This window comes from Physeter macrocephalus, chromosome 1 (assembly GCF_002837175.3).
Source record: "Physeter macrocephalus isolate SW-GA chromosome 1, ASM283717v5, whole genome shotgun sequence".
Lineage (NCBI taxonomy): Eukaryota > Metazoa > Chordata > Mammalia > Artiodactyla > Physeteridae > Physeter > Physeter macrocephalus.
Genome location: NC_041214.2, coordinates 92,165,449 through 92,189,543, shown reverse-complemented (window position 1 = coordinate 92,189,543; position 24,095 = coordinate 92,165,449). Strand labels below are relative to the sequence as shown.

At 39.3% G+C, this 24,095-nt stretch overlaps 1 protein-coding gene and 1 long non-coding RNA gene across 2 annotated transcripts in view; one reads left to right on the top strand and one right to left on the bottom strand.

Moving 5' to 3' along the window:
• The window catches only part of LOC114486741 (uncharacterized), a 29,194-nt gene that overhangs the window by 4,129 nt on the left and 970 nt on the right, over positions 1 to 24,095 (top strand). The window lies entirely within an intron of this gene.
• The window catches only part of PARP9 (poly(ADP-ribose) polymerase family member 9), a 28,961-nt gene continuing 13,497 nt past the window's right edge, over positions 8,632 to 24,095 (bottom strand). Inside the window, exons 8-12 of the mRNA XM_007116690.4 lie at positions 22,958 to 23,021; positions 19,830 to 20,195; positions 16,120 to 16,256; positions 15,330 to 15,504; positions 8,632 to 9,342 (exon numbers count right to left, since the gene is read on the bottom strand). Coding sequence (XP_007116752.2) covers positions 8,972 to 9,342; positions 15,330 to 15,504; positions 16,120 to 16,256; positions 19,830 to 20,195; positions 22,958 to 23,021 — 1,113 coding nt within the window. The 3' untranslated portion in view covers positions 8,632 to 8,971. The remainder of the gene's footprint in view (positions 9,343 to 15,329; positions 15,505 to 16,119; positions 16,257 to 19,829; positions 20,196 to 22,957; positions 23,022 to 24,095) is intronic.

Below are 24,095 nucleotides of genomic sequence, written 5' to 3'. Positions count from 1 at the left end.
ATATAACACACTTTGTTTTATGTGTTTGTGGTTTCATTAAAATCTTAGACATCAAGAAGACAATTTGAAACTCCATTTTTCAAGTCAAATTACCTTAAGAGCTAGGGGAGACATTTTCTGAATCAGGAAATGAAACCTTACTCCGTTCCGTAGAGCAATGAAAGGCACAATACAATAATGCATATTGGTTCATGTGATACGCCCAAGCTAATTCAGCAGCCACTATTTTCAACTGAGCATTGGTGTCTTTGGGAGAAATTAAACAAACTTTTGATTGATTTTGAAGTACTTGTCTGTCTCATCCTGGACTTGTAAATTTCAGTTTCCATATGTGCTTTTACATCCCCTTCTCCACCATACTCATCCCAAATGCTTTTCTGCATATTGCACAGTATGCTCTGTTTTTGTTATTTACCTTCATAATCAGTTACATTGTCTTTCCATATGTAATTAATATTACACAGTCCTTGAGCTTTCTTTTAGTGATGTCATCATGCTGTTGCTGGTATTATAATCACTCTCTTATAAAACATGATCATCACACTCATAATGTTAAAAAATTTAACTTGTATGAGGCACAATGGTTAGTCCATAGGCAAAGCCAAAGATGTATTGCTAATGTTTATGATTACAATGCACTTAAGCTGCACACTTTGGTCGCATCCCTCAGAATGATGCAACAATGGATGATCATTACCATGAACTGCAAATCATGGTTACCAATATCAGTGAACAGGGGAAAAAAAACAATGACAGAGACTATAGAAGTCGAATAATGTGTGCTGTATCCATTTGACACAATAAGCAGTGTTGCTTTCAGCCTCTGTTTTGGGGGATGTATGGTTTTGTACTTTTCCCCAACTTCCCATACTGATCATAAAAGATCAGGATTTTTTTGTGTGTCCTGGGAGGTTTCCCAAGATATAGGAATTTCAGTGCTAAAACCCAGAAGGTCAGCCAAATCAGAACAGTTTGTCCCTCTTTCCCACCTGTACTGGCCAAATGTATTCCATTCATCTGGCCAGTACACCCATTCCCCTACCTGCTGTAAGTGCTGGCTGATAACTTTCAGCTGCCCCCTTCTCTGAAGAATTACAGGGCTAACAGGAGCCAGCTTGCTAGAAGGCTCCCACTCCTTTCCCCAGGGACAAACCTCAGCCAATAACTGACATCAGAGTAAAAAAAGGCCAACCATTGCTACATTGTTCAACTTACTCTAATGGTACTATGTGTGCTCTAGAGCCTCCCCATGTAATCAGACTGATCACCTACCTTAGACTGTCTCCTTTATTCCCACATTCCTGAGAGCACTCTCCCAGTAAGTCACTTGAACAAGAATCCCCATCTCAGGCTGTGCATCTAGGGAACCCTCCCTAGGCCATGATCCTAATGTGCTGTTTTCCATTTCCTTAATCAGTTGTCCAAGACCACTTACTGAGGTTGGTCCATTGTTTTCCCAGTGATCTGCAATTTTACCTCTGTCATTCATACATATATACACACTCAGGGCTCCATATTGAGAAAAGTATGCATATAGTCACATGATACTCAGAAAATAAAAAGAACCAGTGAGCAAAAATGCAAGAAACAAATAGTTTAGACTTGAACATGGAAACTTGAATAAGAAATCAATTGTATTCTTTATCACATAAATTCTGATTTCTAAATGGTACTTAGCTTCTAATTGCAAATATTTACTGAAAATATTTTAATGTATCATAAAAGTATTGACACCATAAAACCTGCAATGTGAAAAAGTGCATCATAAATTTGCAGAATTTTTAATATATTTATAAAATGTATATAGTATATATAATATATAAACTTGAGAGATATATATCACTGTACAAATATATAAATGTATTATATAAATTTGTGTATTTTGGGGGGTATTCAATACATATATATTTGATATATATATTCGAGATACATATATTCTCAAGTTTCCATATAGGCACAGGTCTGTTTTGGAGCTTTCTATTCATTCAGTTGGTCTGTTTGTCTATCCCTACACCAATAACACATCTTAATTACTGTAATTGTCTAATAAGTCATAATATGTTGTAGGTCAAGTCACTTCCACTTTTTTTTCTTCTTTAAATTGCTTTGGTTCTTCTTGGGCCTTTTTGTTTGATATGTTTTATAATTATTCCATCAGTTTCTATGAAGAAAATCTGATTTTGATTGAAACTGTATTGAATTGATAAGATTAATTTTTGGAGAACAGACATTGCTATTATATTGTCTTCCTCTCAGCGAGGATATAGTATATCTCTCCAGTTATTTAGGTCTTCTCTAATGCCTTTCAATGTTTTGTAATTTTTTTTTTTTTTTTTTTTGTGGTATGCGGGCCTCTCTCTGCTGCGGCCTCTCCCGTTGCGGAGCACAGGCTCCGGACGCGCAGGCTCAGCGGCCATGGTTCACGGGCCCGGCCGCTCCGCGGCATGTGGGATCCTCCCAGACCGGGGCGCGAACCCGGTTCCCCTGCATCGGCAGGCGGACGCACAACCACTGCGCCACCAGGGAAGCCCTGTTTTGTAATTTTTTTCAGGAAGTTTTTGTACATCTCTTGTTAAATTTAGTTCTAGTTACCTTATTTTTTTGCTGTTGCTATTATATTGGTTAAAAAAAAAAGCCTTCACATTTATTGTTTTTCATGCATAGAAATGAAATTGATTTATATAAATTTCTATTTAGAATCTTGCAGAGTGCTTTTATTAATTCTAATAATTTGTCTCCAGATTTTCTTGGATTTTCTATAGACAATCATATTTTCTGTGATTTAATGACATTTTTGTTTCTCCATTTTTAGTGTTTTTTGTTTGTTCTTTAATGTGTTTGACAGGAGCTCTAATACACTGCTGAAGGTGTGGTGATAGGAAGCATTCAGTGTCTCATTCCTGATTTTGTAGGGAATCACTCTAATGTTTTACCATGAAATACGATCCTTGCTCTAGGTTTTTTGGTAGATATCCTTTTATGAATTCTTTACCAAATGATTTCTCTCTATATATTGAAATGAGCATACCCTTTAATATATTTATATGGTAAGTTACATTTTAGGTTTTCTAAAGTTAAACTATCTTTGCATTTCTGAGATAAACCCAACTTGACCATGATTTATTTATACAGAACTGAATTACATTTATTAATACTTTGATTAGAATTTGTGCATCTATTAACATAAATGAATCAGTCTGTACTTTTACTATCTTGTACTGTTGTCTATTTTTAGTATCAAAGTTAAACTAGCTCTGAAAAATTTGTTGGGGCAGGTTCCCTATTTCTGTTCTCCAGAAGATTTTATGTTTATAATTCCAGAAGATTGGAATTATCTGTTCTTTGAAGATTTGGGAGAACTCACTAGTTAAATCATCTTAGCCTGTTGTATTTACTTGTTTACTTGTTAGGAAAATTTTTAATTACTAATTCAACTTATTTAATAGATATTAGAAAATTCAGGATTTCTAGTTCTTCAGTCAATTTTGGTAAGTTGTTTTTTCTAAGAAAATCTATATTTTGTCTAAATTTTCAATGTATTAGCATTAAATTGTTTTGTCTATTTTTTTAATTTTTGCAAAGAAACTGCTATTGACTTTATTACTTTTCTCTGTTGTATGTTTTTGTTTTTATTTAATTATTTTCTGTTTTCATTCAAGTTTATTTTGATATTCTTTTTTTTAAATTTTTTTAAAATTTATTTATTTTTGGCTGTGTTGGGTCTTTGTTGCTGCGTGTGGGCTTTCTCTAATTGCGGCAAGTGGGGGCTACTCTTTGTTGCAGTGCGCAGGCTTCTCATTGTCAAGGCTTCTCTTGTTGCAGAGCACAGGCTCTAGGCACATGGGCTTCAGTAGTTGTGGCACGCAGGCTCAGTAGTTGTGGCGCACGGGCTTAGTTGCTCCGCTGCATGTGGGGTCTTCCCAGACCAGAGCTCAAACCTATGTCCCCTGCATTGGCAGGCGGATTCTTAACCACTGCGCCACGAGGGAAGCCCCTGATTTTCTTTTCTTACCTGAAATTGGTTACTTAACTGATTAATTTCTGCCTATAGATTTTCTTAATATAAGCTTTAAGGTTCTATAACTTAAGTACTATTTTAGTTTTATGTCAAAAATTGTATTAGTAATATTTTCATTAACATTCAGTTCTAAATATTTTCCAATTTCTGTTAAGTTTTCATGACCCATGAGATGTTATTTTGAAGTGTATATCTTATTTCCAAATGTACTTATTTTTAAGCTATTGTGGTTTTTTTTTATTGATTTCTAAGTTAATTACATGATGGATGATGGTCAGAGAACACAGTCCAATAGAGAATATCTTAAAACTGTTGAACTTAGAATATGGTCAATACGTATAACTGTTCTGTGTATACTTGAGAATAATATATATTCTCTAATTGCTGGGTGGAGGGTTCTGTATATGTTCATTAGGTTAAAACTGTGTTCTTCAAATCTTCTATAGTCTTGCTAATTTTTTTTTTTTTTTTTTTTTTGCGGTACGCGGGCCTCTCACTGTTGTGGCCTCTCCCGTTGCGGAGCACAGCCTCCGGACGCGCAGGCTCAGCGGCCATGGCTCACGGGCCCAGCTGCTCTGTGGCATGTGGGATCTTCCCGTACCGGGGCACGAACCCGTGTCCCCTGCATCGGCAGGCGGACTCTCAACCACTGCGCCACCAGGGAAGCCCTAATTTTTTTAACTGAGTGTCTACTAGGTCCTGAGAGAGCTGTGTTAAATCTCTAAGATAGTGGATTTGTCAGTTTTGCCAGTAATTCTGTCAGTTTTTGCTTTATATAGTGTGAGGCTATGTTATTACCTCAATTACCATCACTATATGCCTATCATTATATCTATTCCCAGTTAATTGAATCTTTTGCTATTGAGTAGTCATTTATCCCTAATAACATTCTTTAACTTAAGGTTAAACTTTGGGATTTGTTTGTTCTTATTTTTGTAATTCCTTTAGGTGTTAAGTTTAGATTGTTTGAGATTTTTGTTGTTTACTGAAGTAGGCTTGTATCACTATAAACTTCCCTTTTAGAACTGCTTTTGCTGTGTCCCATAGATTTTGGATCATTGTTTTCATTTTCGTCTCCAGGCATTTTAAAATTTCCTCTTTGATTTCTTCAGTGACCTATTGGTTGTTTAGTAGCCTATTATTTAGCCTCAATATGTTTGTGTTTTTGGCAGTTTTTTCCTTGTAAGTGACTTCTAGTCTCATACCATTTTGGTTGGAAAAGGTGCTCAGTATGATTTCAATCTTCTTAAATTTACTGAGACTTGTTTCATGGCCTAGCACATGATCTATCCTGGAGAATGTTCCATGTACACTTGAAAACAATGTAGTCTGCTGCTTTTGGATGGAATGTTCTATATATATCTATTAATACCATCTTATCTAATGTGTCAATTAAGGCCAGTGTTTCCTTATTGATTTTCTGTCTGGATGATCTGTCCAGTGATGTAAGTAGGATGTTAAAAGTCCCCTACTATTATTGTGCTACTGTCAGTTTCTCCCTTTATGTCTGTATTTGCTTTATGTATTTAGGTGCTCTGTAGTTGGATTTTTAAAATCCAATCTATCTGTGACTTAACTAGCAAGTTTAGTTCAAATTACACATATTATGATCACTTACGTATTTGGAACTATTTCTTCCATTTTGTGTTGTCTCACTTTTTTTCCCTCTGATTCTTTTTTTCCATCTTCCCTGATTTGCCTTTTTTGGATTTTTTAATTCTTTTTTTAAATTTTTTAATTTTTAAATTTTTGGTCTACTATTTAGCCACTTTTAGTGGCTGCCCTTAATAATGCTAATCTCTTGAATGACACAAGGACTTTAAATCCCTTTAACTATTTAACTATATTCATTAATCCAACATTTTACATGGTTCATTTTTTCAGTATTTTATTTCAGTCTTATTTTATTCCACAAATTATTAGTTGTTTATAAAGACAGTGATTGTTTACCATTTACACATTTACCATTTTTTTGTTTACCATGCCTTCTTTTTTTTTTTTTTTTTTTTTTGCGGTATGCGGGCCTTTCACTGTTGTGGCCTCTCCTGTTGTGGAGCACAGGCTCTGGACGCGCAGGCTCAGCGGCCATGGCTCACGGGCCTAGCCGCTCTGCGGCATGTGGGGTCTTCCCGGACCGGGGCACGAACCTGTGTCCCCTGCATCGGCAGGTGGACTCTCAACCACTGCGCCACCAGGGAAGCCCTACCATGACTTCTTGAAGCTTAGATTTTTCTTTGTTTTTTCCCTCCTCCCTGAATTATATCCTTTAAATTTTAAATTCCTTAAGTAAGAGTTTAGCTTTTGTTGGTAAATTCAGTCTTCAGTGGTCTGATAGTGTCTTTATTCAAGAATTAAGGCAAAATAAAAGCTTAGCTAATTACAGAATTCTAGGTTAACAGTTCATTTTTCTCAGCCCTTTGAATATATTATGCAAATGCCTTCAGGCTTCAGTATTAGTTTTCTATTACTGCCATAACGAATTACCACAACTTTAGTGACTTAGAAAAGCACAACTATACTGTGTCACAGTTCTATAGGTCAGAAGTCAGGCATAGGTCTCACTGGGCTAAAATCAAAGTGTTGGCAGGCTTCACTCCTTTCTGGAAGCTTTTGAGTCCATTTCCTTGTTCACTCCAGGTGTTGGCAGAATTCAGTTCCATGCAGTTAAATAACTGAGTTCTCACTTTCTTCACTGGTTGTCAGCTAGAGGCCACCCTTAGCTCCTAGAAGCTTCTCACTGGTCCTTGCATCTCAGAACAAGCACAGGGCATCAAATTTTTCTCATGCTGCCATCTCTTACGTGATTAGATTGGGCCCACCTGGATAATCCTGGTTAATCTTCCCATCTGAAGGATAACTTTATTTTTTTTAACTTTTTATTTTATATTGCGGTATAGCCAATTAACAGTGTTGTGATAGTTTCAGGTGCACAGCAAAGTGACTCAGCCATACATATACATGTATCCATTCTCCCCCAAACTCCCCTCCCATCCAAGCTGCCACATAACATTGAGCAGAGTTCCCTGTGCTATACAGTACGTCCTTGTTGGTTATCCATCTTAAATATAGCAGTGTGTATATGTCGATCCCAAACTCCCTAACTGTCCCTTCCCCTGACCCTGAAGGGTAACTTTAATCACATCTGCAAAATGCCTTTTGCCGTGTAAGGTAATATATTCACAGATTCAGGAGGTTAAGGTGTGGACATCTTTGCAATGAGCAGAGGGAGGACATTATACTGCCTACAACAAGAAATATGTTGTCAGTCTAATTGTCATTCTTTTGTAGATAGCTTGACTGTTCCCTCTGCCTGCTTTTAAGATCCCCTCTTTGGTGGCCTACAGTTTCATTATGTTTCTTGGTATGGGTTGTTTTTTTTATCCTTGTGAACACTGCCTCTCCTCCATTATCTTTTGACATCTCTATTAAACATATGCTAGATCTTTCAAATCAGTCCTCTCACCCTCAGCTCTGTACCACAGCCTCATGCACAGGCGCGTGAACACCTCAGCCCTCATGTCCAAGCTCCATCTCTGAAAACAGTCACCCCATGGCCATTCTTGATGCAGACTGTGGCATAGTCTACGCTTGGGAGAGAGACCCAAGGAAGAGTCCTGGAAGTAGACTTGGAGCTGTGTAGGCAGGAAATTAGAGTTTCCAGGTACCTAGTGGGTGGCTTAGAAGTGAGGTGTGCAGGTTCCAAATGGACACATTCTCTTGACCTTGTGCATTCCTCACCTTGTGGAGATGGGCATGGCCCGAGGAAGGTGAGAGTGAGACCCTCTCAAACCAGAAGTCCAAGGCAGGACTCCTCTTGCCCATATTCAAGGGCAGTAACATATGAGACAATAAACGTGCTTCTTTTAAGATGAAGAATGCTGGCTAAGGTAAGATGAAGAAGTATTCTAGACAAGAGGTTGAGGATGTGAAGGTCAGGGAAGTTTGGAAGTATAGAGAGATATTGATTTCAGAATAGGAAAGAGATGCATGCTGAGATTAGCTGGCCACTATATTGCAGAAATCTGAAGTCAAATATGGCCACAGTCACAGTAGATTCAGCCTTTTTAAGAGCTCTCTGCACAGAATACTCTTCCAACTCTGTTCCCAATATGCTGTGTCCCTAATTCGCCTATCTTAAAAATTCTTCAGGTCTCAACTTGAGTTTCACTTTTTTTTAAAAGGACTTCCTCCCAACTCCAGGTTAATTTATCCCTCTCCTCCTTAAATTTTTCCAAAGAATCTGTAATTCCTCTTTTGTTATACCGAGTCACACTTGTTAAGTTGTCCATAGCTGCCTTTCTGATTATTTCGGCTGAAAGCTTTAGGAGGACATTTGTCTTGTCCAGCATCGTATCCCCAGCACCGAGAAAGTGACTGAAATACATACATCTGGTGACCAAGATATATTTGGTGAATTAATAATTTAGCCTCATCATGCCTGAGTGGCATTACTTGAAATAGCTGAATCCAAAAGGGGTAGCAGTAGAATATCGGCCGTCTGGTGTCCTTCCACTGCAAATAAGTTCATTTTACACATAATTTTCAGAGCCAGTTACTTTGACAAAGGTGATTTATTTTGATATATAAAACACTTTATAAGATTCTCTGGAAAGTCTAAAATCATCTTGCCGTCTTAATATGTTACACTATCATCATTTTACAAAATAAAAGGATTGGATTATATACTGGAAAATCTCTTCATTACATGTAAAACATTTTTGCTATTACCTATGGTAAAGAAGATAAAAGGACAACTTGAAGGAGAGGGAGAGGTCCTAAGAGTGTTTTAGTTGTTATCTACCCACCCCAACCCCAAGAGAGGAAGACAAAGATGAAGGCACTAAGATGATAGTTTATTTGACATATTCAAACCACTCTTTGAGTCACTGATGGTCATTATTTGGTTAGTTCCTTCAAAGTAATGTCATACCTGTTGTTAAAATGACGTGGAGGTTAATCAACAGAGCTGCCACTTGAGAGTTTCCTCCAAGGCTGCTGTGGAGAGAGCATCATTTGTCCTGAGTAATCCTGTACATGATCTTGGATGCAAGTCCACAAATACTGGGGCACAGCCTGTGTGTCACTAAAAACGACAAAGGTTTCAGGGCTGGAAACATTGTCAACCACACTGTCATGGCAATCTACGGCTCCAGGATGCAGTGGTGGGGGAACAATATTTAACTGATGACCCTTGCAGAAGGAGCCTGTGAGTACTTCAGCCTCAAACACATAGATCAGCTTATCTGTGGCAGATGTTTTCTTGATCCGGTGTGCTATGTTTTTGAGGTTCTTGGTGAAGTATATTCCAGCTCCGTATTTTGGGTCTGATAAGAGAAAAAAAAATTAAAGATTATTATGATCTGACAAATCACGTTGCCTATTTGGGTACTAATATGTATTCACTCCCTAGTCCTCCAAATAATCACCACTTCCTGCTCTCAAGTCCCTGTGTCTGTAGCAAAGACACCCAAAGTTGTTCACTTGTGGCAAATTAACACTAATATCACAAAAATAATGATAGCTTACATCTTAATATACCATTAGAGTTTATAGAGGAGTCTATGATTTACAAAGCATTTTTACATTGATTATCTTCAATTAATATGTGATTTGGGTAGGATCTCCATATAGCATGAAAAATCTGAGGTTCAGTGAGAGTATGACTTAAGTCAACTTACCAGCCGAGCAGCTAATAAAGACAGCATAATGTAGGGAAGGTTCCGTTTCTATTAGAACATGGCCTGACTTCTACAAGCTACAAATAAGGATATGTCTAGAACTCTTGAGAATAGAGCTAGTGAAAAAAGCATGTAAGAAAGGCAAAGTGTCTTCCAAATTCATGGACAGCATTACAAGAAAAATATGTCAAAATAAGGGGAATGCTGAGCATATGAAGTAATGTTAGTGTGCATGCTGCATTGTTCAGGAGGAGACACTCTGGATTTTGGGGACACAGACATCTGGTTACTAGAGGGATATTCTCTACTGTGGGGCAGGGATAGGTGTGGTAATACCAACCTCAAATAGGAGGCAAAGATGAGACTTGGTTCCTCATCTACTGGCGCCTAGTCTAGGGATTTTTCCCTGTTCCAAAAGCTAATCCAAATAGATGAATCTCTAACTGAGGGATGTCAGTATTGACCAGACAGATGGAAGGAGCATTTGGAGGGTTCTAGCAGCTTCCCTGGTGTCCCTGAAATCACACCATGTAATCATTCACCTGCCCCATTAGTTCTGGCCCTTGAGACACACCCCAGTGAGGAACAGAAACCTCTCCAGACCTGCAGCTTGAAGTCACTTTACTGGGTATGAGCAAGTGTCCTGGGCCTGGACACAATGCGGGGCGCTAAAACCCTGCCCGTCTGTTAGAGAGCATGGCTGAATATTAGAGAAAGAAAAGGTGTGTCCAGCTCCCTGAACCTCAGCCACAGTTGGAGGCTGACCCCGTCACATCCCAACTCCTCAGCCTGACTTCAGACCAAGCCCTGAGGCAGTTACTGAATGAACCCTGTCACAGAAAGACTCCTAAGGCTGGACTGAGCCTAGAACAGTCTGGGCTCTGGTCCATGTTCTCCCCTCCCTACACCCCAGCCCACAGTGGCCTGTAACCTGGGAACTCTACATCCATACACATAGCCAGGTCCTGGTTTGGGGGTGGCATCAGTGGGGCCATGGACACTGAGAATGGCTATCAGGCTTGGGGCCAGTCCCAGAGCAGGTCAGTGGGGCGCAGGGAACCACTGAGAAGCAGCATGAAGCCTGGGGCCAACAGAAATAGGCAGTGATCACCCAGAGCATGAGCCTGGCAAAACAGCCCACAGAGAATTTCTACATGCTTTTGATCTAGGTCCATGCTCACCAGGAAGTTTTCTATTCATCAGGCATCCTTAATACTGTGATACAAGGATGATGTACCCTATTCCAACCACTGGAAATGAATATTCTCCACACTGATATAAATGCTTGTCATCTGTCTTCTCTTCTCTGGAATATTAAGAACTCTCAGGAAGCTGAGGGCCAAACTCTGGTCCTCAAGGTAATAATCCCTGCTTAATGCCCTCTCTAACCCTACTTAGAGGGGGAAAAAAATGAAAACTTCTCTGAAGCCATATTCTCTCTCCCTCCTTCCCTTCCATTCTTCCCTCTCTCTTTCTTTACATGTTCTTGGGACATAACCAAGCACTGTTTCAGGTTCTAGAGCAGCACTGAACAATAGAAATGTAATGGAAGCCACATATGTAATTTTAAATTTTCTAGTCGCTGCATTAAAAAAGGTAAAATTAATAATATATTTTTATATATAATATATATATTATATATATTATATATATAATATATTATATAAAATATAATATATTTTTAACCTATTATATCTAAAATGTTATCATTTCAACATGTAATCAACATAAAAATTACTGAGATATTTTACATTCTTTTCTTTGGCAGTGGTCTTTAAAATCCAGTATGTATTTGATACTTACAGCACATCTCAATTCAGATTAACCACATTTTAAGTGCTCAATATCCACATGTGGCCAGTGGCTACCATGATGGACTTGAGCTTCAAAAGTGGCTAAGACATGTTCACAAAGAGAACTCTCCACATGTAAGCAGATAAAATACAGTACAATTTTATGTGGCAAGAAAATATTTTGAGATCCCAGGGTGGTTTACCTACCAGAGGACACTGGGGGCAGAGGACAGATGGGGGGCCATAAGCTAGACCACCCTCCCCACAATGCCTGCCCACCATCTAGAGCAATCTCAGGGATATTAGGAGAAGAAAGGGCAAAGCCTTGCAGGAACTGAGTTTAAACACCAGATGGGGACTTCCCTGGTGGTCCAGCGGCTAAGACTCCGTGCTCCCAATGCAGGGGACCTGGGTTCAATCCCTGGTCAGGGAACTAGATCCCACATGCCACAACTCAGACCTGATGCAGCTAAATAAATAAATAAATAAATAAATATTTTTAAAAAACCAAAACAAATGGACTAAGAAAACTCTGAAAATGACTGAGTTCATCCTGAACTGTCAAGATGGAGTTTTCCATATCTGTGGACATGGGTGCATGAAAGCTCAAGTTCAGTTACAGAACCACAAAGAAAACAAGACCCACACCTGAGATGTGTGGGACTGTAAATTTTCATACTTGTTAGATTTACAGATGTAACAAAGAAATGAAGGAAGTACAGGAGCACACAGGGAAGCAATTTGCTGGGCCTGCAGGAGCTGCAGAAGGTGTCAAACAGGAGATGCCATTTGAACTATATCTTGAAGAAGGAAGAGGAGTTCGCAGGACCAGAAAGGGTGAGGACGGAAGGCATTCCACATGGAAAGGCACAGAGGCATGAAAGCATACAGCATGTATTTAGGAAGCTCTAAGAAGTTCACAGCTAGTGTGTTGAGGAATATAGTAAGCGATAAGCTGGTGAAATAACGTGGGTCCAAGGCCTTAAATGCTCTGCTAAGGAATTTGGGTGTTTTACCTTGTAGGCAACTAAAAATGTAGATGTTAAACGGGCGTGTAATTTTTTAGCATGCTAATTCTGGTAGCAGAGTTCTTTCCTTGAGGCAAGGAAAGAACCAGGCAATGGTCTAGGCTTAGGGGAAGATGAACTAAAGCAGTAGGAACAGAGAGGTTAAGTCTGGACTGAGAATTTTATTGAGAATCACTAGAACTGCATGACTGCCTCAATATGAGAGTGAGAGAAAGGAAGGAATGGAGCATGATAAAGTTTCCAGCCTAGGAGACCTGGTAGATGGATGGGGGTATTAGCCAGGTTAGGGAGTATGGGGGTGGGGTGGGGGGGCCCCTTTCTTAAGGAAAAGTATGGCCAAGAAAAGCATTCAGTTTGAGGTAGCTATGGGACATCTAGGTAGAGATGTCCAAAAGACAGAAATATGGGCCTGCGGGTCCAGAGAAACGTAGGGGGTTAGAGTTACAAATTTGCAAGTCATCACCATAGAGGTAGGAGTTGAAGTCATGGGAATAGGTATAATCACGCGGGGGGACATTGTAGAGGAAAAAGAGCGAAGGTTCCTTCAGAACTCCAGAAAATACCAACATTTTAAAAAAGGACAACAGATGGACTCACTAGATTATAAATTATAAGGGCAGGAACTCTGTATTTTGTTTCAGCATTGTATCCCTCCCACCTAGCACAGGGCCTGACTCTTAGAATGGTTTTCAATAAATACTTATGGAATGAATGAATGAATCCAATAAAGAAACTGCAAGCATGCAGGCAAATTCTTGCTGCATTCATCCAAGTCTTACAAGCAAGAGATGAATTCAGAATAGAACTGGCTAGAATGCAAGAAAGATAGAAAAAAATAAATAAAGCTTTGTTAATAGAAGCCCCCTCTACCAACACATGGCATCTAAGTTTATGAGAGTCCCATAATTTGGAACCATGCAGGTGTGAAAAAGCCAGGAGCCTTTACACTCCAAATGAAAACTAGGTTAAAAAAAAATGAGTTGCTCAGTGGTGACAAAATTGATGTCTCCAGGGTTTCTCAGGCACGTTCAGTTAAACGTTCTCACCAGACACATTGGCACAAGTCACATTATGAGTATTATCTCCCCACTGAGTCTGAATTGCCTGAATTCCCTCAAGGCAGTAGCTGTTAAGCTAAAGGCTAGGGAAGTGGGCAGAGCACAGAGGCCAGTAGGTAAAAGACCAGAATCTTGAGGCTAAAGGCTAGATGGAGACAAGATATTTGGCTGCGTTAAAAAGATACAAACTTGACAAGAAACAAACAGGCCTCATGCTGCTTAGTTTTTAAAGGAATCGTATGGCTGAAAAAAACTACAAGTCCAGCTATCAGTAGCCTGGGAGCATTCTAGATCCCTAGGGCAATCCATAGACCCCTGGTAGGCAGTTCACCTAGAAATGACCAAGGGCGGCAATACATAAGGAAGATTTTTCCCAGAGTGCAAAACGAGGGTCTTACTCCACTCCCAGAATAGAATACTATACCAGTCCAGCAGCACGTGGTTAGTGGTATAGACCAGTGACTTGTGTGTTTTCCTTTCTCCCCTTTCGAACTGGGAGTTTTTATTGCGGTTTTCCTGCTCCCTCTCATATCATTGTATAATGAATGTAGTAGGACAATTACCTTGCCTTTAAGCTTTAAGAAAGTACTGTCTGGACTTGAGGCTGATGATAAGCCAAGATGAGACTTTGGGACAGTCTTCCTTGGGAGGATGGTGTGTGTCTTAGCTATTTGGGGAAGAAATATGTGCACAGATGTTAGGTAGGCAATTCGCAGTGTCTGCCACAGAACTGAAAAGAGGGCACTCGCTGGATTTGAAAAATATGAGGATTGTGATGTTCTTAGAGTAGTTTAAGTCGAAATAGAAGGGGAAGGGGTGAAGTGCAGAGATGCCAGTTACAATGGGTTTAGAAGCAAATGGAAATCGTGAATTTTTAAGATTTTGCCAGTGAAAGGATCATCCTGATTATCACTTTCCTGGTTACACTCCAAGACTTCTTGGTGGGGATTCATTTATCAATTTTTACCCCCAGGTGAAAAATTGTTCAGGTCCAATTTTTACCCTGGGTATTGCTTATGTTTTCTCTGGGGCAAAGAGATGATTTCCAGACCCTTTGCTTTCCAGAAATCAAGCCTTGGAGTAGGCTCTGCAGCAAAGATCATGCTATGTATTTGAAAGGTGAAGATCAAAAGCCACATATTTAATGGACCAGGCAAAATCAAGCTGCCTCGCTAGTATCCTCCATGATGATTGCTAAACTTCTTAGCTTCTTATGGAGAGATTTAAAAGAGAAAATATAGCAGTAAAGTATGCAATATTTTTGTACAACTGAGACATAGAAGCTACTACACGTAGAACCCCCATAACTGAGATGATGCCTAATTCATTTGCTGGCAGCTACTGGAAACGAAGAGGATGGAAGAGAAAAGACCAACTTTGTTATATTCAGGAAAATGCTCTTTTAATTAAGGGAGGAAGATGGTTTGGTAGTGTTGATAATAATTTCGTTGAGATAAGAAAAAAAAAAGCTCCAGGGTGCTCTCTGCAGATAGGACACAAACACAGAAAGGGGAAAAACAGTGAACTGTAGCTCTTACTGCAAACACTTTCATCAACACAAAAGCCACCAGCCACAGTATACGTGAAGGAAAAATTTTAAATATGACCCTTTCCAAATAACTTTACCACTAAATCCCAGTTGTAAATGACCCTCTTACCAAAGCAACAAATGCTGTTGGTGGTGAGTCATCTGCTGATGTCTGCTCACTAACTTCCACATAGAGTAACCCCGATTATGAGGGACTGACACCTACCGCAGGGCACTGAGTACATTCTGTGAAAGCCGACTCTGCATACCATTTTGCAGAACTGGTATGGGACTTGCTGAAACAACCTATGGCTCACAGGTTTCCCATGGGTTCTCTCTTCCATCATTTTCTTCCTTCTTTGGAAGGCAGCCGTGAGAAGCGCATTGTCTATCTTCTCCACCTACAGCCCAAGGAAATGAAAAACTGAAAAAGAAACTGGAGAACTGCTACTTAAATTGCCTGCTACTCTGCTTCAAAAATAAAGGCACTTATGTGCATATTACTTTGCATGTGATTTGCTTTTCATATAAAGTTGCCTAAGAGTCTCTCCTGGCCCCAACCCTCTCCTATTTTGACTTCTGTCTCTTCAAAATTCCCTGTCCCTTCTTCGATAAAAATTCCCTGAGCAATCACTATGTGATTGCTGGTAATGAAATGGTCAACTGAAGACACAGTCTTTGCCCTCTTAAAGCTCATAGTTTAGTGAGAGCTAAAAATAGGTAAATAATTATAAGTGTGATAAATGCTATTGCATTTCTTTTATTTTGCTTCAAGATAGGCAGATAGCTTATCTCTGAGTCTTGATCTATGCTTCTGTACACCCTGACATCATTTCTACCATTTGATTCCAATTATACCTCTCATACCTGCCCATCCCTGCCCTCCTTTCAGACTGATTCTTAGGATTCCAGGTCACTGAGCAGCTAGCTTAGAGTCATTAGCAGGTGAGTTTTTCTTTTGGCTGTAGAACCAAGTGATAGCAGATAAGTCAAATTCTTCCCTTAATTAAGTATACCTTTATAACCCGCAAACCACAGTCTTCAAACTGTTTCTTTTGATCCTGAATTTCTCGAGTTGAAAGCTTTAGGCATTTCAAAAATGCATTTTCCTTCATTTGATTCTGGTTTTCTGGTTGCTGATCAGTCTGCTGCCCTAAAAATGAGTAACATAGAACTTTGTCTCAGTGCTCTGTGAGAGGGAAAGGTTTGTAAGGAAATTAAATGAGGGAATTCCCTGGTGGTCCAGTGGTTAGGACTCAGTGCTTTCACTGCCGGGGCCTGGGTTTGATCCCCGGTCACGGAACTAAGATCCTGCAAGCCGTGCCACATGGCCAAATAAGTAAATAAATAAATAAACAGAAATTAAATGAAACAAATTATAAAAATTTGGAGGAATATATAAGCAGTTTAACTTGTATGCCTCATATGTTTAGGACATGCAAGGACAGCTATAATACCATGAGAAGTCATAGGATAAAACAGGGGGTTAATAAATTTGTCCTTAGGATTTCCTTGGTGGTCCAGTGGTTAAGACTCCACGCTTCCACTGCAGGGGGCTCAGGTTTGATCCCTGGTCCAGGAAGTTCCAGACGCCACGGGGTGAAGGCAAATTAATTAATTAATTAATTAATTAATTAATCGAGCTCAGGAAAAAAGTTACATCCCATGGGAGGCAGAATCTCCCACAGAATAAATAAATAAGTAAGTAAGTAAGTAAATAAATTGGTCTTCAGATGATTTGGATTATGAAGCTGAGGGGATAAGAGAAAAAAAGAGCAGTAATATATACTCCCCCTAATGATGATATATAGTCGTATTGCTAATAGGAAATGTTTGTATTTCTAGCCAGGATGCCAATCAACAAAAAAACATAAGTATAAGAAAATGTTAAGGGGTGATGGAAAATGGTATGACATTTATGTAACACTTCAAAGTTTTCAAAACAGTTTTGTATCTCTACCTCATTGGGGTATTACAAACCACCACTGAAATAATTAACACAGTTTTACAAATAGGGAAATTTAAACTCAGAGAAGTTAAGTGACTTGCTCAATATCACAAAGCTAATAAGTACAGATCCAAGATTATAAACCTGGCTTTCACCAGTGCTTTCTGTAAGGGGCAAGGCAGAATATTTAGTATATGTTATTCATAGGCCACCCAACCAAGAAGAACAAAATTTGGAGATTAATAGTTTATGGTGTCATGTCTTTCCTCCCTTCCTTCCTTTTCCCTCTTTTTCTTCCTTCTTTCCTTCCTTAACTTCTTTCCTTCTTTCCTATTTTACATTCAAGGGACAACCTTTTATTGCCCAAAGGAGCTCCTTACTGGACTAAATACACAGGTGGACATATGAAAACACCAAAAAAGGCTTCTTTTCCTTCAGTTTACTTTCCATTTGACTTAAGACCAAGTATACTAAAATGACCTAATCCCTAGCACATTATCTAATTGAGTGGGCTCAATTTAACCACAAAAAGCAGATGATAAATTCAGAGAAACTTATAGAGGGCCAAGTTGTCAATCCGGAAAGCAGGAGAGTAGGAAGAACATAACTCCATAGCAGAGGAACACCAAAGCCAAGACATTTCAAAGGAAGAGACTGTAAATTAAATCTGGAGAGCATAGCTCACATTTATAAAGTATAGTATTAGAGTTCAGTTCTCTTGAGTTCAGCAAACATTTACTGAGCTCCTATTACATGCCAGGCACTGAGCTGGGCACCAGAAACTCAAAGATCCACAAAGTCCTGCTATCAGAAACACTCACCAGGAAGGATTAAAAGAGAACCATAAAAGAGGAGATGCCTAACTTCTATTATTTAAAACATACTGTTCTGGTGGATAGCTGATGTTCCCTGTAGTAATAACTCACTTCAAAATTATCCATTTTGTTCATGTAGATCTTAACCTGATTAAGAGGGGGTGAGTCTCTATGAACCTCTGAAACGCTGCTGTAGTCATCAACTGCTTAGTCATCAATATGCTTAGTCATCAACTGCCAAAAAATGCCACCTTGCAGCAGAGCAAGGGACTTAACATGACTAAATTGCCAACAGCTAGGAGAATGGGCCAACTTTACGAATGCAGTCAAAGTAATGCCACAAGCTTTACAGGAGATCAGTGTTATTTTCTATCTTGTTCTCTTGAGAAGTGTCAATGTCAGTTTAAAGACCCACATTCACTACATTTTAAGAGCTAAGTAGAAATCATAATCTTGGGTCTCATTCTTGAGGGTTTTTTTTTTTTGTTTTTTTTTGTTTTTTTTTGTCTTTTGCGGTACGCGGGCCTCTCACTGTTGTGGCCTCTCCCGTTGCGGAGCACAGGCTCCGGACGCACAGGCTCAGCGGCCATGGCTCACGGGCCCAGCAGCTCCGCGGCATGTGGGATCTTCCCGGACCGGGGCACGAACCCGTATCCCCCGCATCGGCAGGCGGACTCTCAACCACTGCGCCACCAGGGAAGCCCTTGAGTATTATTTTTGCTCATGTTTTTTGACACTGGGTTTTCTGTGGACTATGGATACATTTATTGCAAACTCCCACTCACTTTGACCATATCTGCCTGAACTATTTTTACAAACACATGGTGAAAATACGGCGTTCTCTGAAGTTTTACATCTGAATTTTTGCACTAAAGTCACTCTCCATGTTACAACCAGTGATCTGTCTAAAATACAAGTCTGACCTTGTCTTTGCTTAAAATCATTCAAGGCTCTCCATTTGTTTCAAGAAAAACTGAATACTTTCATGTGATTTATAAAGTCTTGCATAACCTAGGCCCAGCTATGGTCTGATTTCTTGAAAGTTTCTTTCTTTGCCTTACTAACTCCTACCTATTCTTCACTTCTCCATTTGTGACACATCCCCTGAGAAGCTTTCCCCTTACCTCCCAAGTCTGGGTTAGGTGCCTCACCTAGTTGTTTCCAGAGCACTTTCACCTTCCTGTTTATAACTAACCTGCTTACCTCTCAGTTTCCCCAGTTAGATTTTGAGTGGGAACAATATTCATCTTATCACTGTATCCCAAGCACCTAGCACAATGCTTCACATAACACGGATGCAATACACATTAGTTGAATAAATGAAAGAAATAAGCCTCAATTTCCCAAGGCAGTATTTTCAATGGTATGATTTCCCAGTTAGCTCTAGGGCTAAGTTAAAAGGATCTCTCCAGACCCAAATCCCCACAGTCATCCCGATGGATTTTGCCCCATTGAATGAGTGATACTTAAGTGGACCTCACAGTAGCAATGAAATTTACTCTGGTGGGAAGGCTCAAAGTAATTTTAGGGCTCCTAACACTGCCAGCAATAAATAATTGCAATAAAACTCAATTAAAGAAATGAATTAAGTGGAATGTGTCTGCATTTGAACACTCCATCTGCAGAATTCGGGATGTACTTTTTTTCCCTAGAGCCTGGGCTTGGGTTATCCTGGGCTTTCCTCATAATTGCCTCTTAGGCAATCCATGTCATCATCAGTAAACCCAATCGTGTGTGTGTGTGTGTGTGTGTGTGTGTGTGTGTGTATGTGTTTTCATTTACTAATAATTAACCCTGCTGGTAGAAAGAGCCAAAAAACGGTTATAAAAGTTATGGCCTAACAGACCCAGCATGGTTTGCTCTCTCTCCTCTTCCATTCTATCTCTCACGCACTTACACACATGCACGCTCAAGCCCAAAATTTGGAAGGGCTGACTTTCCAACTTAATTGAAAGTTACTCACCTGACAAGCTCCAAAGGACTCGCTCCTTTTTTCTTGCCATTTCCTCTTGAACTTCACACAGCATATTTTCAATGTTCATAACTGCCTTAATGAGGTCAGCCTGGGCTCCTTTAATCTCTAAATGTGCCTTTCCCGGGCTGATAATCTCGGAGATAGAGACCCATGAGGTTTTCTGAAGCTGAGACAAATAGTCATGTTTCTTTTTCCCGAGGTAGAGGATATGCATATCCTCAATGATGTGGTAGTCCTGGAGGGTCAGCATCCTCTGGATCCATGCTTGGGCCTCATCTATCTTTTCCTGATTGGATCCCATCAGATTGAGGACAGGAAATCTATTTTCTCCCTTCTCTCTGGTCCCCTGGGGGACTGAAAACACTATCATAAGCAACCACAGAAGGCAGGTGGGTTTTAAACCAGTACAGAACAAAACACCATAGCCACTGTTTGCCCTGAGCAACCTTAGCAGTAGCAGCTTCAATTAAGTACCTATCTCTGAGAGCTTTGCTGGGTACAAAGAAAATCTAAATGTATAGTTTACAGTCTCCTTGGGGACACAGAGTTTAGCTTATCATGTCTTGTCCCTGCTGTGTTGCATTTGTCAATTTACAGATGAGTTCACCTTGTAATCTCATCCTGGATGCTAACCAACTATTATTTCTTGCTGAACGGGATTTTCCGTAAACTCTTGTTACCACCAGGTTTAAAATCAAATATCTCTGAAAGCCATAGATAAAGCCAATTTTTGAAAAATTGGAAATTATCATAGTATAATGAAACAAAGAAATACCCATAATTTCACTACCTGGGATTCCTTTTTATATCTTATCTGTATATGACAGGACATTTTGCACCTCCACAATCAACATTTGGAGTTCAGTGCTGCTAAACAATGGAATATTATAGCAATGAAAAGGAGTAAACTTTAACTACACGGATAAATCTCAGAAACATATTTTGAGGGGAAAAAGTAAGTTGAACACTTAATATTTCTAGGCATTATTCTAGGTGCTTTACATGTATTATTTTATTCAATTCTCACAATCCTATGCAATACGTACTATTTGTAGGACCCATATTAAAAATGAGGAAACTGATTCAGAAAGTTATTAAGTAACATGCCCATAGTTGTAGGACTTGTAAGTGGTGGCCAGGGAGCTGGTAGGTGTGTGTGTGGGCAACCTGACTCCAGTGCTCATACAATTCTGCTTCCCAGTGAGTGATCTCAGGACAGTAGTGGTCATTAGCATCTTTTCCCCTGATATAGCATTTGGGTGGTACCAGGAGCCATGAAAAAGTACCAGGACATACCTAAAAGTAGGAGGGGGAGAATGGCCTCCCTCTGGTAACAATAAAAGCCAAAGTTTTAGACAACAGTAAGAAGTGACAGAGATTCTTATATTGATGACATACTTTTTTAAAAAAGGCTTTTTCTGCCTGGGAGCTTATATTATTTTTAGGAGAAAATAAAAACAATGCATGGTGATATTTCATTTATCCATCATTATTAGGAAAGGAGAGTTGTTCTTCTAGGTAACTAAATTATTGAAATCACTAAAGGAGTCTCTTCTAGCACCAAAACATAATTAACTTTAACTATTTATTAGTTAAAATAATGGAAACATACTTCCCTGCCTTCCTAAATAGTTTAACTTTTCCTTAATAATCTGAGATCATCATCATTAATCATTATTAATGTCTGTTACTGTCCTGTACTATAATTCCTTTATCGAAGTCCTCAAAAATTACTGAAGTAAATGGCAACGCCTGGCCCCATTTTTCAGATTAATGATATAGAGACATTTGTATGTTCCTCTTGCATATTATCCTCTCCTAAAACTCCTTCTATCTAACTTCCCTAGAGTCACTGTGGTTTCCCAAACATGCAGTGCATTTGTTTGCTTCTGTGAGTTTTCTTCACTTTGGGTGCCCTACCCACAACAACTCTGGCCATTGAAAATCTTGCCGTCCTCAAAGCCCAGCTTAGAACCATCTTGTCCATGAAGCCATTCTTGCTCCCTTCCAGTCAAAGGACATCTCTCCCTCTTCTAGGCCACCTGGGGAGTCTGTCCATCCTCTCATTCATTATTTATCCCCTGGCATTTGTTTAATGCTTCGTAATTTACAGAACATTTTTACATACATAATCTCCAGTTATCCTCACAACAATCTGTCATTATCACCATTTTACAGACAGAAAAATAGGCTCATAAGAGGTGCAGTCACAGGCCAGAGCTCTTCAAGTTTCCTCTTCTTCATTTCCAACACTGCTGGACACTGAATGTCCAAAAGTGAACTCTTCTAATAAAGGGTATAAGCAAATCATTTCGACCCTAATAGAAAATATCCTAATAGTTTCTATTGCTGGTTGAACGTCTGGTGTTCTTAACATCTATAGAACACTGTGAATTAAAAGACTATTTCAGAAGTACACATCCTAGTTGTCATGACACAGTTCCATCTCAGTCCACTCAAACTCCTCTACAGGAATGGAGTTACAAGACAAAGTTAATCCTTCTCCAACAACTACCAGGATTGGTTTAGTCCAGTGACCCCCCCAGACCTGGTTCCGCAGCAAAACTGACCAGGAAGCATTGAAAAATATACATGTTTGGCCCAGACCCAAAGTTCCTGAATCAGAATCTGTAGAGTTGGGCCATACATATTTTTGTTTGTTTGTTTGTTTTAAAGTTTCCATCACAAACCCAATGATTACTCAGGTTTGGGTAGCATTGGTTTAATCCACTTATTATTATCTGGTATTACTGAGATGTATTTTCTATGATTACTAATAAGTAACCCCATTTAGATGGCACTCCATTCAAATCAGAAAGAGTAACTGGCTTAGTAAGCTTATGAAAAAAAAATATAGACATCTATTTGTGAATGAACTACCCACACTGTGGATTACATACTTCAACTTAGCTTCTCTCTGTTCATATCATGAAACTAGACTGAGCAAAAATAGAATCATGGTCAGGAATAGAGCACATTGGTATCCAGGCAGGAGCATAACAAAACATGTTTGGCTTATTTATTCATCTTCTCCCCTCCATTAGTTCAGATGATCAGGAATAAAATGAGCCTATGGTGGTAGACTCTATTTCTAGATCCGCGAGTTTCTTACTCACCACCAGGGTAATTGTCGAGACCCTGCAGCTTCAACTTATTCTTTTCCATTTCAGTGCTGAAAACCTACGAGAAGCAAAACAGAGCAGAGAGTCCTAAGTGGGGCTTTTAGCCACTGTCATCAAAATCCCTCTCTCTACCTACACTCACATACTTGACCTCATCCACTCTGTCATCCCCCATTTCCACTGCCACAAATCTAAAGCAGCCTTTAGGAAAGTCCTCGGGAACAGCAAGTGCAGCACTACAATCTAATAGAACATGTAGGGGAAACAAGTATAGGAAAAATTGAAAAAAAAAAGAAAACCACCTTAAAATCTGGCATAAAAAAAAGGAGAATGAACATCCCAAGGCAAAATATCATTTATTCATTCATTCCTTCATTCATAGATATTAATGCCCTGCTAATTGCATACTAGGCACTGAACTAAAGCTGTGGATATGTCACTGAAGAAGACAGAGGCAGATGCTCTTGCAATCAATAAAACAAATTCATTTTAAAAAGTTATATGCACACCACGCTTTGTTTGTAGATTAAATAAATGATCAATTCCTGTAAAGTGCTTATAATTGTACCCAGCATATTATAAATATTCAATATGTTAGCTATTGTTATAATTATTAGTATGTGACAGTCTACACACAAAGATTTATATATATTGCCAGGTAGATCCTTTAACATAGTATCTATTTGAAAAAACTCATCTCTCCTAGGGTTTGGAACCACCATGCCCAGGGTCTTCCTTGTTTAAAGTTGATGCAATTGGCAGTAATTCTTCATTGAAAAAGATGGTAAATAATGATGTAAAGACTAGATTTTTCATTGCGTCTGAACTTTAATAATGAAGTTTCTTAATCTGTAGTACTTTTTCTTCATAAATTATATTTGCAGCTGCCATTTACAGAGCAAAAAAGCCCTCAGTCTTACCATGCTTATTTAGTACCTGGAGAGGTCATAACAGGGAGGAACTTCCCTGCCCTCCAAAACAAATGACATAACATTATCTGCTGATAAACAGACTAATAAAAGCTGCCAAACACAACATGGATAAAAATCAGTTCTCTTCCAAAGTCACTTAAAAGTCAGTATGGGGCTTCCCTGGTGGCGCAGTGGTTGTGAGTCCGCCTGCCGATGCAGGG